Below are 19,700 nucleotides of genomic sequence, written 5' to 3' on the forward strand. Positions count from 1 at the left end.
CAGTGAACAAAATAACTTGATTTATACGCTTTTGTGTAACAGTCATTGTGTTGATTTAGGTAGTTGGGGTGAAAAAGCCATCTCATCTCTTCTTGTGTTAATCTTGACAATATTCTACTCGGCTGAAAAGTCATTTTGGATTCAATTGTATTATTCTTGAGCCCAGGGCAGTCTAATAAAACTAATAATGTTTCACATAGAGAAAATTAAATCTAATTATAATCCCTTTGCAGAAAAGTTGTTTTATGCTATTCTGTTTTAAAATGTACCTTGCTTGTTTGACATTATTAGAGTTAAGCATCATTTTTCAGACAAACGAAGGTTTGGGTTGACCGGAACATTTTGCACATGTCTTCTTTCACAAAAGAAACCAAATAAAACTTTCAAAAAAGATAAAACATTTTGTTTTGACATTTTGAAATGAAATGTTTTTATTTTGATTCAAAAGTGTTTTCGTTTAAAATTTTACAACAATTTTTTAAAAACTTAAAGTAACTAAAAACCTCAAGCAAAATTAAATGTTTCATTTTAGGTCAAACAAAATGTTTCATTCAAGCAGAAACAATTTTTTTTATTTTTTTATTTCTCAGTTCTCTAAAAAAAGTAATTTTGGGTTGACCTGAATCAATTTTTTGTATTAATTCTCAGTTCAGCCCTTAAACAAACAAGCTATGCACACAGCTCTCCTTGTTTAACAGATTCAGGTATCAGATGCTGAGAGCTGGGAAGAGAGGAGACTCTATATAAACCATTTTTTGTCTTGCTAAATTTGCATAACTTTTAAATGTGTTTTAAAAATGCACTTACTAAAATCCTCATTAACAATTATGGGCATTGCTCTGGTATCTGGAAATTTGACATTTGGGGTTATTTTTCCCCAAAATACAAATACTGATGTTACATTACTTCTATTTCTGTGAAGATTGTTGGTATTTGATCATTTCTGTTAATATTTGACTGGTTTATTCTGTTTGTTTTAGGATCTTACTTCTATTTTTGTTAGTCTTTCTGTACTTGCAATAGTATTTGATAGAATAATAGAAATGTTGGGTTGGAAGGGACCTCAAGAGGTCATCAAATCCAGCCTCCTGCGTTGAGGTAGGACCAACTAAACCTAGACCACCTCTAACAGGTGTTTGTTCAACCTGTTCTTAAACACCTCCAATGATGGCAATTCCATAACTTCTCTTAGAAGCCTATTCCAGACTTCAGCAATCTGTATAGTTATAATGTTTTATCTAATATCTAGCATACATTTCTGTTGCTGCATATTAGACCCATTACTTGTCCTACCTTCAGTGGAGATGGAGAACAATTGATCTGTCCTCGTTATTATAGCTCTTAACATATCTGAAGACTGTTATCAGTTCCCTTCAGTCTTTTAATATTAAACATAGACATTTTTTAACTTTTTCTCATGGATCAGGTTTTTTAAAAGCTGAGCCTGTTTAGTCTTTAGTTTTGTAGATTGTACCTGAAGATCTCTTTTACCTGACTTCTAATTATCTTCAAAATCTATAGCAATTTCTAAAGACATTGTTCTCTTTGCAGAAAGGGAAGGTGCTTTTCACAGATGCCAGCATTCTCCAAGGATCAGTCTGTCATCTTTAAGTGACACCAGCACATGTTAATATAATGGGACCTGACGGTGGTTTCTTAAGCAGTGGACAACTTCATGTTGTTGCGTGGGGAAGTTTGGCTGCTGTGACTGCACTCTTCTTCCTTACGTTGCTCATCTTTCTCTGCTCCAGCTGTGACAGGTAAGACTCGGGGGTCAGGCGGCAATAAAGAGAAAAAGCATGGAACATGCTTAGGGAGTTCTGTTGCATTTTTTGTCAAGGTATAAATAAAGGAAAACCCTTCTGTCATTGTAATATGTTCTCTTCAGTTCTGGGGTAAGTATTTTTGACACTTTAAGTAGAATGTGGATTGAAGTCATTTAATTTATAACAAAGTAGCAAGAATGGCTGAATTTACAAAAAAATCCAAAAAAATATCCAAAGTAGTTTATTGGCCATCTTTATGCACATGAAACTGAACACCAAAAATAGGATTTTATATGAATCTGTAAATTTGGGGGCTGTGTCCTATAACTAGAGAATTATTAATGTAACTATTTTTAAGAGCGAGAAAGAGAAAGAAAAAAAAATTACTAGGAAACTACAGGCCTGTTAGTTTGACCGCAAGTTTATGCATCGTCTTGGAACAAATTTAGAGAAAGAAAATAGTTCAGGACAATAAAGCTAACCAGTAATTGGGATAATATACAACATGATTTTACAACAGATAGACTATGCCAGATTAACCTGATCCCTTTCTTCAAGAAAATAATGGATTTTTTGGCAAAGGAAATGCAGTAAATTTAATCTACCTGGATTTCAGTAAGGCATTTAATACAATTTCCCATGGGAAATTATTAGTTAAATTGGACAAAATCGGGATTGAGAATGGAAAGATGGATAAGGAACTGAGAAGGCTAAATACTGAAAAGTGAACTCTGAGGCTGGATGGAGGTTACTGATGGAGTTCCTCAGGGATCAGTCTTGGAACAAATTTAATTCACTATTTTCAGTAATGACCTTGGCACAAAAAGTGGGAGTGTGCTAATAAAATTTACAGATGACACAAAGCAGGGAGGTATTGACAAGATAGCGGAGGATCAAATACCATACTGAAAGATCTGGAAGACTTTGAAAACTGGAATAATAGAAATGGGATGAAATGTAATAGGTCAAAGTACATGGATGGCGGGTATCAGAGGCAGGGGAAGGCAGAGCTGTCCCAAACTGCCTGGCTGGCCCCACCCACACTCTGACTCCAGGCTCCCTCCACTTCAGCACAACTCCCTCCGGTCTCTCATGGCTGCCTTCTCTGTAGCTGCACCAGGGCTGAGGCTGCCCGCCCTCCCTGTGCTCCAGTGCCAGGAAAGCTGGGGCTATGTGCTGTCCACTTAGGGGGGATGGTTTGGAGACGTGCCCTGAGAGGTGGGGGGAACTCTCTAGAAGACAGATTGGGACCAGGCTAGACCCAAGAGCCCTTTGGTTTCCAAAAAGCATGTGTTAATTGGTTCTGCTCTTAAAAGACAGACCCGTCTAATTTTCTTCTTTACAAGATCTTGTGAGCACTCCCATATTCATCAAAACTGCCTGTATATAGATACGCGTTAAAAATCTTCTAGCTCTTAACCAAAGTTCTGTTTAGTGAATACAGCTCTGTATTGTATCTAATAATGCTTGAATCCCTGAGACATAGCCAGAAACCAGAAGCAACAGAAAGATTTTATGAGAATGTATCTGTTGGATAAACAGATTTCTAACAAGTTATGCAAATTCTTGGCTAGAAGCTATCTAATGAGGCTCTTCAGTAATTCAGCATGTTGCTAGTCTGTTTGCAGTGTCATTTTTACGAGTTATTTTGTGGGGTGAGTTGTTTACACAGAAATACGATTACATGCAATATCTCCATCAAACTCTTTTCAAAAATTATTGATGGAATATTTGATGATGTAAAAAAGAGAAAAATCTGCTGAACTTAAAATGGTTTGTCAAAAAGTTTTGGGAAGGAATTAAGCATTTGTAAACATAAATCAAACTCTGAATGGCATGGATATTGGTAGAGATTTAATTGGTTGTTTCACAATTAAGTAGAAGTTTAAAGATGTAGTAGACAGACTTCTGTTGTGGAAAATGCCATGTGTCTCAGGGCCAGAGACAGATATTGTTAGTCTCCCACCTCACCTCCCTGTACTTCCTCTCCCCTCTGCAATTTTTACTTCCCTTTTCCTCCAAATTGAGAAGTTTCCATCTGACAGCTTCATCGCTGTGTTTCAAAATAACTGATCCTTTTCATGAAGGGGCCATTGAGGACCCAGTTAATCCCATCTAAAACTCTGGAGATTTTAAAGCACAACACATTCATTGCATAATGAAGAATATTATACATTATATGTAGTGTTAAAAAGTACATTGTAGGTGTTTTGCTTCTTGAAGTGCCCACTTTATCCACTATTGTTAAGAAATCACAATGCTGTTAGTAGGATTTGTATGGCCCCTAGACCTTTAAAAAGCCTCTTCTGGTTCTTCAGACTGTAATTTTCATTAAAAGGTGTTCTCCGGGCCATTTAAAGAGTCAGAATCACAAATTACAGAGCATGTCACAAAAATATCTGACACACAAATAGAAAGATTAAATTGTTATTTTAACACGGCAGCTCAGAACTTTCTCCATTCTGTGAATCCATGTTAGACCAGGAAAAAATTCTGATATGAGTGACCATCTAAACCTGTTGGCTACCACTTTCTAGAGAGTGGCAACTCCAAGGTTAAGAATCCATGCTTTTGTCTGAAGAATAGAAGTGAAGCAATATTGGTCAGTAGTGATCACTACTAACATAGGGTATGTCTACACTATAGCACTAATTCGAACTAACTTAGTTCGAATTAGTTAATTCGAACTAAGCTAATTCGAATTAGCGCATCTAGACCTAAAAACTAGTTCGAATTAGCGTTTTGCTAATTCAAACTAGCATGTCTACACTGAGTGGACCCTGAACTGAGATTTAGGATGGCCGGAAGCAGTGCCGGCAGGGCATCAGATGAGGACTTAGAGCGTGGAGCTGCTGTCTCAGGCTAGCCGAGGGCTGTGCTTAAAGGGACCCAACCCCCACCCCGGGCAGACAGTTCTCAGGGGTGCCCCGCTTGCAAAGCAGTCCTGGCTTGGAGTGCCCTGAGTGCCCACACTTGGAACATCACAGCACTCGGCCATCAGCCTGGCTGCACTTGCCCCAGGCTGCCATTCGGGGGGGATCAATTGGGGGACTGCAGGCGAGCTTCCACCCTGAGGAGCCCGCAGAGCCTCCCCAGTCCTCCCCATCAGGGGCTCGTACCCCATTCCTCCCTCACCTCCTTCCACTTACCCCTCCCTAGCCCCCCTTCCTGATGTACAAAATAAAGGACACATGTGTTCAAAAATAGAAACTCTCTTTAGTGAACAAAACTCGGGGAGACTGGGAAAAGGAGGTGGGAGAGGGGAAGAGAGAGGGTGGGAGAGGGGAGGGGGAAAACTGGGAGGAGGGAGCTAGAAGGGGGAAGCAAGGGAAAGGAGGGGTGGGGAAACTCAGGGATCAAGGGTGGGGGTCTCGCTGGGCCAACCGCCTCCCAGCACGGCGAGGGAGGGGGCCTCGGCGTCCCCGGGGGGGTGGAGTGGAGGGTGTGGACATTGAGGAAGAGGGTGTGGGGGTTGAGGAGGAAGAGGTGGGAGGGGAGGCAGGAGTGGGAGGAGGGACAGCAGGTGGGGGGGCAGCAGGTGCAAGACCGGCACGGGGCACCATGCTCTGCAGCAGGACCTCAGCCAGCTACTCCTGGCGGAGCTGGAGGTCTGCCCACATCCAGGCCTCCAGTGTGCAGTGCACGGCTTGCAGGGCCCCCAGGTGCTGGTTCCAATACTCCTGCTCCGTGCTGGCGGTCCGGAGCAGGCCGTGAGTGCGGGAGCATGTCCCGGGTGGGGTGGTGCGCCCTGCACGAGCAGCTGGTGCAGCTGTAGAGAAAGAAGAGAAGTGGTCAGTTCTCCCTGGGGACGCAGAGGATGATTCCCAGCCCTCTCCCCCACCCCGCAACGTGAGGGTGACCATGTCCTGCACCGTCAGAGCCACTGTGCTTGTACAGAGGCCATGGTCAGGATGTCTGGCTCTCCCCGGGACTGGGAGCTGCCCCAAGACCACACCCATGTCCCTGTGCCATGTATAGTGTGGCCGGGGCAGCGGGGGGGAGGAGGAGATGTCCCCTGCCTCCGTGTAGAGGGGACATGTGAAGGGAAAGCATACTGCTGGGTCCCGCCCCGGGGTCGGGAGATGTCAGGTCTCTTCGCACAAGCATGTGCCTATTGGGCCATGGCCCCTGGGTGTCACGCAGCTGGAGCCACCTGCCCAACGGTGGCATAGCACGTGCTCGCACGTGCATAGGTGTCTGCGTGATCCGTGGAAGGCATGGCCCACGCGCGTGGTCTCTGGTCTCCCTCCCGCCTCCCCCCCCCCCCCGAACTACTTAATTCAAACTACTTACCCGGTACGGTCTCCCTGGACGACCCTGCTGGAACACCTGGCGGTGGCCCCTCCAGTGCAACCAGGTCAGGGCCCTCCGGTCCCAGCTCGCTGTCCCCCGGGCTGGCACAGACCGCCCCGCCCCCAAGAGTTGGTTGAGGGCAGGGAAGTAGGGGCAGGTGGCAGCCCCTGCTGTGGCGCCGCCCCTGGTGGCCCTGGCATACGCCTGCCACAGCTGTTTTACTTTCAGGCGCACCTGCTCCTGGGTGCGTCTGTGTCCCTTTCGGGCTATGGCAGCTGCTATGCGGCCGTAGACAGCCGCATTCCTCCTACTAGTGCGGAGATCATGGAGATTGGGGGCCTGCCCCCAAACCTCTATGAGGTCCATGACCTCCGCACTAGTCCAGGAGGCCGCACGCTGTCTACGGCCCCTGGATGGCCCCTGGATGCTAGGGGACTGGGCGGGGGACACGTCACTGCCACTGGCTGCCTGGCTCATCCTGGGGCCACTGGTTCGGGCCAGAGACTGCTGTGTGAAGTGCCGTCTGGCCACAGTCTACCCCTTTAAGGGCCTGGGGCTGGGGGAGAGGAGAGGAGTTTTCCTGGTTGTGCCCAGAGTGGCCACCAGGGGAACCTGGGAAGGGCTAGCCTCCCACTAGTTCGAATTAAGTGGCTACACAGCCCTTGATTCGAACTAGCTAATTCGAACTAGGCGTTCGTCCTCGTAAAATGAGGTTTACCTAGTTCGAATTAAGCGCTCTGCTAGTTCGAATTAAGTTCGAACTAGCGGTTTGTATGTGTAGCGCCTATCCAAGTTAATTCGAACTAACATCTGTTAGTCCTCAACATAATTTTAGGATGTTAACAATATGCATTTTTAATTTAAGGGAAAAGAGGCCCAAACATCAGAACGGAGACCATGAAAATCTGATGAATGTGGTAAATACTATTTACTTATTCCAGTTTGTGTCTTTCCATTGGTTTGTAATTAGGCCTTTGCATGAGCTTGGGCCTGCAATATTTTAATTTGCATGTAAAAAGATAAAAATAGACCAATGGGTTTAGGGGAGATAATAGGAAGGTTTGTGAGGTGGGTACAGTTGATTTCACTTGTTGGCAACCCTGATATTAGCAATTTCCAGTTAGTGGCAACAGATTGCTGGGAACCAATCCATCTTATTAACATCAGCGTTGATGGGATTCAAACATTAGCGATGGCATGCCGCTTGCTAACAACTTTCTCTGAAAGAAAGGTGCTACTTGCAGTTCCAGAATGAGCATCCCCTGCAGGCAAGTTTGCAAGGCTATTGTCAGAGCCAGGAAGGAGATGATGAGTTGTGTCTTCTCTGACTGCAGCCCCACAAACCTTCTTGCAGCTGCTGCCCAGCTCATGCCAGCACTTCCTTCTATGGCCTACAGCCCAATAAACCAGCCTGGACTAGGAGACAGGAAGTAAGGGGCTTATGGACTGGGAGGGGAGGATGGGCAGAGCTGTAGCAGGGAAAGGAGTTCTAGCCCGGATGCCGGAGCAGCATGGTAGCTCTCCCTGTGCTCTCCCTGGGCTGCATCCTGCTAGGGAATGTGATGCAGGGAGAGAAGCACTGGGATGTGATGAGCCACAGCCACCAGAGAGTTCAGTGGAAAGCTTGGGTGTGCGGGAAATGCAGGGTCAAGCAGTGTTTGCCGTTTCACACAGTGTCCTGGGATATTAGCATGTCCAGCATAATCAAGGGCAAGGTGATGTCCTAACATTCAGTGCTTACCTTTGAATTTTTATTGCATTGATTTTTAAGTCAGACTTCATTCAACTTATGCAGTGATGACATAAATAACTGTGTTTGTTTCATACTGAGGCAACACTCTTTGCCCCAGAGATGAAGCTGGTTCCTGCCTTAGTAAGGTAGCATACAAGATGCCCTGAAGGTAGGGCAGTGGGGTGGGTTCTGGAGCGTCCTAGAGAATAGGCTATTTGCTTGGGGAGCGCAGGGTCAGGGGCGGATATAGGACAGGGCGAACGGGGCGGCCGCCCCGGGCCCCGCACTTCAGAAAGCCCCGCGCATGCGCGGTGGCGCCGCTGCACATGCGCCGTGGCAAAGGGTGGGCCCCGTGGAATTACGCTGCCCGGGGCCCCGCAAAACTGTCATCTGCCCCTGCGCAGGGTGATGGGTTCAAGTTTCACACTGAGTATAAATTGGTCAGGAAACAGGTGTATGTAATGGTTTCCATTTAAAGACCAACCTTTTCTCAAAACGATCACATAGGGATATTGAAGAAACTACAGTCATTTTATATTCTAACCGTAAAGAAATATTGTGGTAGATAAGATACTTCAACGTGGTAACTATAGGTAAATGTTGATTTCCCACTGTGCAAGAGTTTCTGATCTCATTTCCACAGACTAGCTTCATTAAGAGTAGTGAACCTACTCCTGATTTGCACATGGTAGCTTAGAGCGCAGTTGTATCCTGTATTCAGAAAAACACAATACAGTAATTCCTGATTTAACACTATAGATCTGTTTCAGAAAATGATTGTGTTAAGTGAAAACGTGTTATGAGGGATCAATTTTCCCATTGAAAATAATGGAAAAGGTGGGGGTTGTGTTTCAAGCAGTGGTGTCTGTTGGAACTGGGACATAAGGTTGAGGGAGAAAGAGGACTGAGTTACAGCAGGGAGGGGAGGTGTTTGGCTCTAGGGAAGGGAAGGGGAGGAGAGGGGAGGGGGATTGGGTTGGGAGTATGCCCCTGTGATGGGTTTGCTGGGACCCGCACTGCGTCCGGCGAGGGGGGGTTGCCTGGGAACGGCACGGTGAGCGGCGAACCCTCTGCCGCTTTGCAGGGAGGCGGGGGAAGCCCCGCGCAGCCGCCAGCGACAGGCCAGCTGGGGAAACCAGCCTCCGGCCTGCAAGTAGGGGCGGAGGAGAGGGGGCAAGGAGTCCAGCGAGAGGGAGTCAGCGGGGAACGGCACGGTGAGTGGCGAACCCTCCGCCGCTTTGCAGGGAGGCAATGGAAGCCCCATGCAGCCGCCGGCAACGGGCCGGCTGGGGAAATCGTGTTATTCCAGGGACGATCATGTAATTCAAAAAATGTTCCCTAAAAAAAAATTTTGCTGTCGCGAAAATGTGTTAAGCAGGCATGTGTTAAATGAGGAATTATTGTAGTAGTACTTGTAGGAATTTGTTGATTTGAGAGTGCAAAGTAAGTATAATTTATACACTGGCCATTCAGTAGTAAAAGCAGCTAGGATGACTAGCAGCTTGGTGGGCTGGCTTTTTGTGTTCATAGCTTTTCCTGTTACTATAACGCCCATTTTTCCTCACTACATTTGTAAGTTATACCTGCTTTGCACATTCACTTGGGTTTTTTACCATTTTATATGTTATCAGTGAGCTTGGACTAGAGATTTCCATGGGAGTAGTACCCATTTTACTCTGGGCTGAACTTTGCAGTATAATTAGATACAGTTATTTATTTAATGTAACACATATGTGAATGTTTTAATATATAAGGCCTGATTCTAATCTTACACCAGTTTTACAATTGATACAGAGCAGTGTGAGATCAGAATCAAATCTATAGACTGTCGAAATGTATATGCATATTTAGTAACATGCATGTGTATCTTTATAAACACCCATGTTCTGTTTCAAATTAATTGCACTACATTCACAATATTATTTTGTAGTGTAGATTATCTCTTGCTCTACTTAAATACTAGGTAACCCTTCAGATTTTGTTTTGCAGCCTTCAGATAAGGAGATGTTCAGCCATTCCATCACAAGTCTGGCTACAGATCCTCTTGTCAGCAGTGTCCAGAATGGGGAACTCAGTAATGGGGATGGTAAGGACTACAGCTCTTTGAAAATGAAACAAAAAACCATACTCTTTAATTACTTTATTTTTATTGCATCCTTTATCTCTACTTTGCTTTGTGAAGTCTCTTAAGATCTAGTCCTGCAATTATGCCCATGTTTCACTTTTGTTTGTGAGCATTTGCCATTGACTTTAATAGGAGTATTCACGAGTTAAGCTAAACACTTTTGTTCGCACAATCAACACCTTCAGCTGTAAACTCTTCAGGGCAGGAATGATCCCTTCTTTTAGGTTTGGGCAGTGCTCAGGCACATTTTGAACAGAATGGGAAAAGAAATGAAAAATAATAACAATATACAAAGCTGTCCTGTTCCCGGTGTTATCTGAACACGCAAAATGGTCAATAGTTTGGAAAAAATAAAACTACTTTTTTGCTTGAACGTATTTTGATGTTTTGGAAAACAAATACAAATAAACTTTTTCTTAATTCCTCTTGCTTTGCTGAACACTCAGCATGGTTCACACTCAAAATACTATACTCAGCTGAAACTAAAAATAAATATGCTGTCAACAGAGCTCCCAAGAGCCAACTACTCTTCTCTCTGGGTTAGACACTTAGACACACTGGGCCGCATTCTCTAGTTTACAGTTAAACCCTTAATTGTTTTCTGAGTGCTAAAGGTTTAACAGATTAGTTTATGGACTCACAGTGAGATTAACAAAAGGAATGTTGAAATCCAACCTATTTTGTGGCTGATCCCCATTCCCTCATGTTGGTTAGTGTTTCACATTTAGGTATAGTTTGCTAGTTAGTCAGTATACTGAGTAGACCCAGCAAATCCATATAGAAGGCGAGTGCTTTTATAAGCTACTAGCTTCTCTTGCAAAGTACACGTAACAGTTAGAACGTGTAATAAAAGAAACACAATTGTCTTAATTTTTTAAACTGCCACAAACAGCACAATTTTTATAAATATCATGCACAAATTTGTTTTAGTTCCTTATTTGTTATATCTTTCTTGGCTGCCCTGCTGATCTTTGTGTAGATCTTTTCAACAAGAGATGAGCATGGTCAGGCCTGAGAGCAGCTCCAATTAATGGACTCAGATTTGTCCCTCTTTCCTCTCCTGCCTCTGTTTTCTATTCTGTGCTCACTTGCCAGCTTCTTCATTTTCAATGGCTTTGTCAACCTCAGCATAGAAATGAGCTCTCTAACCTCTGAACTGCCCTACCCGTTTTCCAGTCCTCCCCTGGTTACTGGTGCTACCCAGGAGCTGTGGGGTCATCCTGGATAGTGAAAAACACTTTCCAAGATTTCCACTGGCCACTGCACAGGGCTGGGTTGAAAGCAGAGGAGGTTCCACTTCTGCCATTTCTCCAATTCTTGTTGTTCCCTGGATTTGTCCAGGGACCCCAGGGTGGAGAGTAGACTTTCTGAATCCATCGCTGCCAGCCTGAAACTCATAAGAACATAAGAATGGTGATACTGGGTCAGACCAAAGATGCATTTAGCCCAGTATCCTGTCTGCTGACAGTGGCCAAAGCCAGGTGCCCCAGAGGGAGTGAATCGAACAGGTAATGATCAAGCGATCTCTCTCCTGCCATCCATCTCCACCCTCTGACAAATGGAGGCTGGGGACACCATTCCTTACCATACAGGCTAATAGCCATATATGGACTTAACCTCCATGAATTTATCTAGTTCTCTTTTAAACCCTGTTATAGTTCTAGCCTTCACAGCCTCCTCAGGCAAGAAGTTCCACAGATTGACTATGCACTATGTGAAGAAGAACTTCCTTTTATTTGTTTTAAACCTGCTGCCCATTAATTTCATTTGGTGGCCCCTAGTTCTTATATTATGGGAACAAGTAAATAACTTTTCCTTATTCACTTTCTCCACACCACTCATGATTTTATAGATCTCTGTCATATCCTCCCTTAGTCTCCTCTTTTCCAAGATGAAAAGTTCCAGTCTCTTTAATCTCTCCTCATATGGGACCCGTTCCAAACCCCTAAACATTTTAGTTGCCCTCTCTGAACCTTTTCTAATGCCAGTATATCTTTTTTGAGATGAGGAGACCACATCTTACGCAGTATTCAAGATATGGGCATACCATGGATTTATATAAGGGCAATAAGATATTCTCCGTCTTATTCTCTATCCCTTTTTTAATGATTCCTAACATCCTGTTTGCTTTTTTGACTGCCACTGCACACTGCGTGGACATCTTCAGAGAACTATCCACGATGACTCCAAGATCTCTTTCCTGATTAGTTGTAGCTAAATTAGCCCCCATCATTGTGGCGGGGTCCCGGGGAGGGGCTCCGCTCCCCTCTGCCCCCGTCCCGGGGGAAAGGGGAGCTCCGCGAACCCTCCGCCTCAAGTCCTACCTAATCATCCCTATCCAGGTCTGTACGTGGTGCACAAGCGGGGTGCGATCACCCTCCCACCCCAGGCAGCGGGGGGGGGGGCTCAGTGGACCCACCACCATGGCCCGCACCTTTTCCAGGTGGCTGGGAGAGGTCTGGCCCAAACGTGGGCCCTGGGGTCTCTGCCCCCTGGTCTCGCCCTTGCTGGGCGTGCGTCCACAGGGCGGGGCTACGGCTCTGGCCTTGCAGTGCCCTCGGTGTGTAGGTTTGGTGGTTGCGGGGGGGAGGGGGGAAATTTGCTTCAGGGTTGGGTGCAAGAGGAGTGGGGGACCTGGGCCCATGCTCTCCTCCAGGTCCCAGCCCGGGGCCCTAAGTGGAGTGCGGCGCCTAAGGGCAGCCCTCCACGGCAGACGGGGCCGGTGCCCTAAACTCTTCTGCCCACGGGCGCCAGAACGGCCCCGTCCGGAGCTGCTTCCACTCCCTTGGCCGATCGTGTCCCCGGTCACTCACCCCGTTGGAGGTGTCGGGTCCGTCCCAACGCGGCCCTCCAGCTGCCGACACTGTCCTTCCTATTGGTGCGGGGGCCCGGCGGCTGGGTACCCCTGGACGCCAGGGTAGACTCCGTTGGGCTTCCCCTCTCTAGGCGTCTGGCCACCGCTTTTGAAGTCCCAAGGGAGTGATGTCAGGGGCTGTAGCCCCACCCCCCCGGCGCCTTCCTGACCGCGCCTCCCTGGCGGCCCCCGCAGGACTCCACCCCTCTGTGCGAGCCGTGGCGCCCTGGCTGGACGCTGCTCTGCGGCTTGGCCCCGCCTCCCGTGGTGCGCGTTCGCCCGCGCTGCCCGGCGCCTGAGTCCCCGCCGGTCGGATTCAGCGCCGCCGCCTCCTACGGCCGCCGCTTCCCTGGTCGGGGGCGGGGCCTCCCTCCCTCGGCTAGTGCGGACCCTGCCAGATCCGTCACAATCATATTATATGTATAGTTGGGGTTATTTTTCCCAATGTGCTTTACTTTACATTTATCCACATTAAATTAAACACCCTCTTGTTGAACTAGGGCAAAAGTGTATGCCCAAAGCAGGGTGTCACTGTGTTTATGTGCTGCATAGGAAATAGAGCTGACAACCACCCAAATTAGTGACACTGATTACATACGAAGTGCTGTCAAATTCACACATCAGACTGAAAAACTGGAGGGAAAATACCACTTTCTATCCCTTCTTTTTAAAGCTTTGGTCAGTGCAAAGTTATTAGAAACCATTAAATAAAATATATTTATAGATAAATTATTTTCAAATAGATGATGTCTCTTATAAAAGCACATGATAAAATCTGGAAAGTGTTTGCATGGACATGGACATCTGACTGCAAGCAAACTGAATACTCACATGTGCACAACCCGATAACGAGATCTGTAAATTCTATTCCAGGAGTATCATCATCATCTCTGAAAACTATATGTTATTCTCATATTCTCAGATGTGAATTACGTGTTCTGATTAATAAAAGAGCTTCCTCTTTTTTTCTTTTCTTTTTTCCCCAAATCTAAGATGTTCTATTTTATATGTGGCTCAGTTAATAGTAATTTCTCATTTATAGGACTAAATGTTGTCAGTTCATATTATTCATTCCAATATTAAGAAAAGTACTGCATTGCACTTCGATAAGGAACTTGTGGAGTAATGAATGTGCTGAGCAATGCATCTGACTTCAATAGGGCTGCACAAGGTCTGAATCAGGTCAGAAATAGGCCATGCTGTTAAATTGAGGACCTATTTGTCGGAGAAATGAGATCACAGAAATCAAAGATCCAACAGGACTTTTCAAAATCAACAGTAGCTGACTCCAGGATCCTCACTAATATCCTCACTCTTAAGCCCCACAGTTTCTAATATGCAAGAATGAATCACAGGCAATTTATAGAACATTTCATCTGTTGTGTCTACTCTCCCATTCCCTGGGCTCACTATGAGCATTGCTACTATGTGAAGTGTTTTGAGATTCATTGCATAAATAATGCACTATGTGAAACCAAACTCTCTTATCCTTACAGCAATGTCTTTTTATTTAAAACCTGAGAGTATGGTGAATGCCAATGTATTCCATGTTATTTTTTCTCACTGTAAATAATAAATAGCAATGCAGAAATAAAATAGGTCATACGCTTGTCAAATCTAACCTTCCTGTAGTCAAGAAGAGTTAGTAAATTATTCTGTTTTATTTTTTCATAGTTCTCTCAGAAGACAGCACAACTGCCTGCATCCAGCCTTATGAAGAAGTACAAACTTCTGTTTCTGATCTGTTAGACCAGCAGGACTCTCTGGGAAAGTCAATAAAATGTCACCAGAGCAGGGAGCTACCCAGAATTCCTCCGAACAGTGCTATGGAAACCATACTCTCCCCAAGAAATGTAGAAAACTATCAGAGTCTTGGAATGGAAGGTCCTTATGAGGTCTTGAAAGATAGCTCCTCCCAAGAAAACATAGTTGAAGACTGCTTATATGAAACAGTGAAAGAAATTAAGGAGGTGGGAGTAGCAGCCAACACTGAGAGAAGCTGTGGCAGCAAACCAAAGGCTACACAGACAGCTGCTGAAGGTCACGAGCAGACTCCTGAGCGCAGGACTGAATCAGCAGAATATGCCTCTGTTGACCGAAATAAAAAGAGTCGGCAAAGTGCTAATTCAGAGAGTCCTCTTGGCAATACTCCAGACATGGAAGATGAGGCTCCACCTCCTGTACCTATGAAATTTCTTGATGAAAATGAGAATGTTCAGGAAAAGGGAGAACAGGAGGAAGAAAAGGGGATTGATGGGGCTGGTGAACTTGATAAGGTAAACCCCATTAAGATCAACATACTATATTACATGCCTACACTGACAATTGTATAATGACAGAAAAAAGACCCTATATATGTAGACGGTGGTCATATAGCTGATGTTTTAATTATCCTTTATTTAAAAAAACCAAACATTTAAATGAAGGTCATGCATGTCTGTTAAATAGTGGAGGTATACAGCATATGTTCCAGTCTCTTGGTGAGGATGGGTAACCAGATTGGATTCCTCCAGTGTGCTTTACTTAGGGTCATTTTTAAAGACTACTCAGAAATAGCAGGTAGCACAAATTGCTTCTGCCTACTTATCTAATTGTATGTTTACACTAGTTCTCTAAAGATTGCACTGGGCAACCTATTTATTTTTGTGTCTCAGAGTCTTTTTCCTTTCATTTTTTGCAAATAGCATATGCAAATAATACATAGATTAAATAATGGAGAGCAAGACATTCTTGGTAGAGGCCATTCTTACCATGCACTCACTTCCCCTGTTGATTTACCAACAGTCCAACTAAAGTTTGCAGCTAGATATGATGAGCCCCAGTCCTGAAGTGCATACAGTCTAGAGCAGTAGTTTTCGAACTTTTGTACAGGTGACCCCTTTCACATAGTAAGCCTTTGAGTGCGACTTCTTCCCCTTACAAATTAAAAACATTTTTATATTTTTAACACCATTATTAATGCTGGAGGCAAACCGGGGTTTAGGGTAGCGGTTGACAGCTCACAACCCCTCATGTTGTAATGTCCCAACCCCCAGTTTGAGAACCCCTGGTAAAGAGGCCAGGTTCTCTGCTGTGCCTAAGACACAACATAGGAAGGAACGAAGGTGACTTTAAGCCACCTTTTTGTCACCAAGATTCCACTTGCAACTGTGGCTGGGACAGCCCCCTGCTGTTATATGTGCTCTAGGAGCTACTTTAAGCATCGTCCTCTGGCTATCATTAAGCTGCTCTGTGGCATAGAATGGCCATAGAGTTTTAAAGTGCTACGATAGAACAAGGTTCACAAATGGCTCAGATGAAGTAGTAGTGAGCTTTCTCTCATTAGTTACATTTGCTGAGGTAGCTAATAGCAGAATGAATTTGGGGATTTTAGTAAGAGAAGAACTTCCTTGGGTTTTTTTACTTGTAAATACAGATTCCTGAAAGATATGATTTTCTATGGTCTAGTCACTGCTGATAGGCAATTTCCGAGATGCATGATCACATTGGCAAAAAAGTTAGCCTAGTACAGGGGTGGCCAACCCGCGACTCGCGAGCAGCATGTGTAAGGGGACTGTTAGCCCCTTACTAAAACTCTGTGGGAGTTTTTGTTTCGCCAGCTCCCAGTATCAAAAGGGGAAGGGTCCATGAGAAATCAGGGCCCTGACACTGACAGACCCCAGAGACAATGGAAAGCAGCCAACACTCCAGCTCAGCCTGATTGACAGGTTGGACAGGCCAGTGAGGAAAGTAAGAGGCCAGGCCCCGTCCTCCTTGTGAGCTGGGATTTTTCTGGGTCTCTCTGAGCAAGGAGAGAGAGCTGAGAGACAGCTAAGAGGAGCAAGCTGTGTGGAGAGGCAGTCCTATAGCAACTGAGCCAGGCACACACAGCCCAAGGAGTGCAAGCTGTGCTGAGGGGCAATTTTGCAGCAAAAGAGCCAGGCACACACAGTCCAAGGAGCGCAGACCCTGTGTTGAGCAGCAGACTGGCAGTGCTCAGAGAGCCAAAAGGGACAGAGAAGCAACGCAAGGAGCTGGAGACTGGCAAAGCAGCACAGCCTGCAGCTGGGTGTGGTGAGCAGTTGGGACCAGCAAAGTGCGGGGAGAGGCTCTGGGCAGGGAGATATCGCCAGCCAAGAGGCCCAGCAGGCCAGACTGGGAGAGGCGTCTGGCCACTTAGAGCTTGAGGCTGTGTGGTCACTGCCAGAGCAAGCGTGTCCAGCCTGCAGCCCCCCTGCAGCACATCCAGGGCCTCTAAGGGGCCTATAAGGAAGAGACTCTGAACTGTCCTTACACTCTCCAGACTGCTGTTTTGATGTCCCTGTGCTACAGAGCAGGACTGTGTGTTCTCATTTAACCATTCTCATTTTTTCTTATTCTTTTCTCTCTAATCAGTTGATGTTTAATAAATTGTGTTTGCTTTGAACTTTATGGAATGATCACTGGGCCAAGAAAGCATGCAGTGTAAAGAGAGAACCCCAGAGTGGGGACACCCTAGTCCCTATCCCAAGTGACTACAAGGTCAAGGATTAAGCCCCAGGAAATCTGGGCCCAGCCTTGTTGGGGTTTCGAGGACTCTGCTACTCAGGAGAGTGGAGGGGGAGCCCTCAGGATCAGGGAGGCCGTAGAGTAAAGGAAGTGTGAGCGGGCACTCAGATCCTTTTGTTGGTCCATTTCACTGGGGTAGTATAGAACTCAGGAAAGTTCCCCACAATAGCGGGACCATTCCCCCACATACACATGTGTAACCCACACACCTAGTGTGGTTACTGAGCTATTGTCTATGGTCTAGTCACTGCTGATAGGCAACTTCTGAGATGCATGTTCACAATGGCAAAAAAGTTAGCCTAGTACAGGGGTGGCCAACCTGTGACTCACGAGCTGCATGTGTAAGGGGACTGTTAGGCCCTTACTAAAACTCTGTGGGAGTTTTTGGTTCTCCAGCTCCCAGTATCTAGACCACAGCAACAGTTAAGATCAGGAGACCCCTACAGCATGGGCTAGGAGCCATCTGGCTTTTAGCTCAGAGGGTAGAGGCTTCTGTACTCTGCTTCAGAGAGTCCAGGTTCAAATCCACTTGGTGGTGGTGACGACAAGTAGGGGCTTGTCTGGGATCTCAACTGGGTCTTGGAAGCTCGGGACATGCTTCCTCACCTAGGGGAAATATGTAACTCACACGCCAAGTGTGGTTACTGAGCAATGCAAGAGGTACCTAGGCCACAGCAACAGTTAAGATCAATTGACCTCTACAGCACAGGCTGGGAACCAGCTGGCTTTTAGCTCAGAGGGTAGAAGTTCCTATACTCCACTTCAGAGGTCCCAGGTTCAAATTTGCTTTGTGGTGGTTACACACACGGCTCTGCAAAGGAAAAATTGCGGCTCCCACACCCGCAGCTGTTCTCATGGTCCCCTGCTCTGACCTTTTTTTCCTTGTCTGGGCAGAGGGCCACTTGGTGCAGTGAGAGCTGACGCTGCGGTCAACAGAAGCCTGCTTGGGCCACACATGGCTCTTAAAGAGGCAGCCCCCCTTTTTTTTCTCAACAACTTCTTTCCCTTGGTTCTTTGTGCTGTATCTACCACTATTTTGGCTCTTCGTCTGTAATGGGTTGGCCACCCCGGCCTAGTAGTTAGCTTTTTCCAGTAGTAGGGCAATAATGTGTGTGAGTAGTTCATCACTTTGCCATATTCTAGTTCTTATACAATGGTCAAATCCTAAAATAAGAATTGTGTGAAATGATACAGCCAAAATTAAGTTTACTCTGTCAAATTATTCCTCACTACAGACTGGAGGACATATTCAATAGTGAATCTCTTTGAAAAGGAAAAAGCTCACATAACCATCTTTAGTTTGCTTCACTAGACTTAATATATATTATGTCAGTGTATTTCATCTCACTCTAATAATTGATCTTGGTATTTATCAGAATTGGCCCAATAGTTTTACTAGGTTTTTTGTTTGTTTGTTTGTTTGTTTGTTTGTTTGTTTGCTTGTTTGCTTGTTTGTTTAAATTGTGAATAAAAACACTGAGTTTTATTTGCTGTGATTTGTGAGGTGTCCTAAGGTGATTGTCCCCTTTAAGAGGAGATAGTTATACTTGTTCCATAATAAATTAGTTGCTTTCCAGTGCATGCAGGACTAAAAAGGGTTAGATTAATGGAAAACTAGACCTCATAAAAGGACTGAGAGTGAGATCATTCAGGGGTTGGACCCACATGGAACAGGAAGGCAGGTTCCCATGAAAGGCCTTGAGTCAGCATTTGCAAGGAAAAGGGTATTGCTGGAGAACCAGCCTAGGGACCCAAAGCTTTATACCAGCACCATAAAGGACACAAGGCATAGAGCTGAGAGTGGGCTGAAGAGATACCCTGAAGGGTAAAGAAACCTTTTCTTTGTTTGGGACTTTTAAATTTGGAAACTTGATGCTCTGGGTTTATGTATGTTGCCACCTGGCTGGAGAGTTAAGCCACATCTCTGCTTCCCAGACATTAGTTTGTGCTGGACGATACCAATTTTGATGAAGAAAACTGAGGCAGGCAGTGCCATCCACACAGTGTTTTACCAAAAGGATGTGCTATGGCACAACCACACCCTTATGATACAAGACCATATTTGTTAGTTTAGAGGATTTGAATTATACGAGTATTTATTAAAATATTAACAAATCTCCAAAATTTCACAAGTTTTAATGTAAATGATTGTGTCTGAAATGTGTATTGGATATACATTGTTTGCTGTTTGTCTCCTACTTAACATGTTTCAATCCTTCAGTCACGGAGCAGAACAGTACCATATATAAGTGTGAATATTAGAGCATAAGAGAAAATGTACCATGTACATATACCCCATAATCTGAAATTAATTCATCAAGACTGTTCAAGAAATACTTACAAATAAAAAGGATATTAAACAAAAAATAAGATTGCTTTGCTAATAAACTACAAAGATCTAAA

At 45.2% G+C, this 19,700-nt stretch overlaps 1 protein-coding gene across 4 annotated transcripts in view; it reads left to right on the plus strand.

Annotated features, from left to right (window-relative positions):
- PAG1 (phosphoprotein membrane anchor with glycosphingolipid microdomains 1) overlaps positions 1–19,700 on the plus strand; it is a 185,998-nt gene that overhangs the window by 151,219 nt on the left and 15,079 nt on the right. For all 4 annotated transcript variants that reach the window (XM_075920477.2, XM_075920474.2, XM_025190840.3 and 1 more), the window contains 4 exons: positions 1,552–1,760; positions 6,925–6,976; positions 9,781–9,877; positions 14,445–15,046. In XM_075920477.2, coding sequence (XP_075776592.2) covers positions 1,636–1,760; positions 6,925–6,976; positions 9,781–9,877; positions 14,445–15,046 — 876 coding nt within the window. In that variant the 5' untranslated portion in view covers positions 1,552–1,635. The remainder of the gene's footprint in view (positions 1–1,551; positions 1,761–6,924; positions 6,977–9,780; positions 9,878–14,444; positions 15,047–19,700) is intronic.

This window comes from Pelodiscus sinensis, chromosome 2 (assembly GCF_052426305.1).
Source record: "Pelodiscus sinensis isolate ZL-2025 chromosome 2, ASM5242630v1, whole genome shotgun sequence".
Classification (NCBI taxonomy): Eukaryota; Metazoa; Chordata; order Testudines; family Trionychidae; genus Pelodiscus; species Pelodiscus sinensis.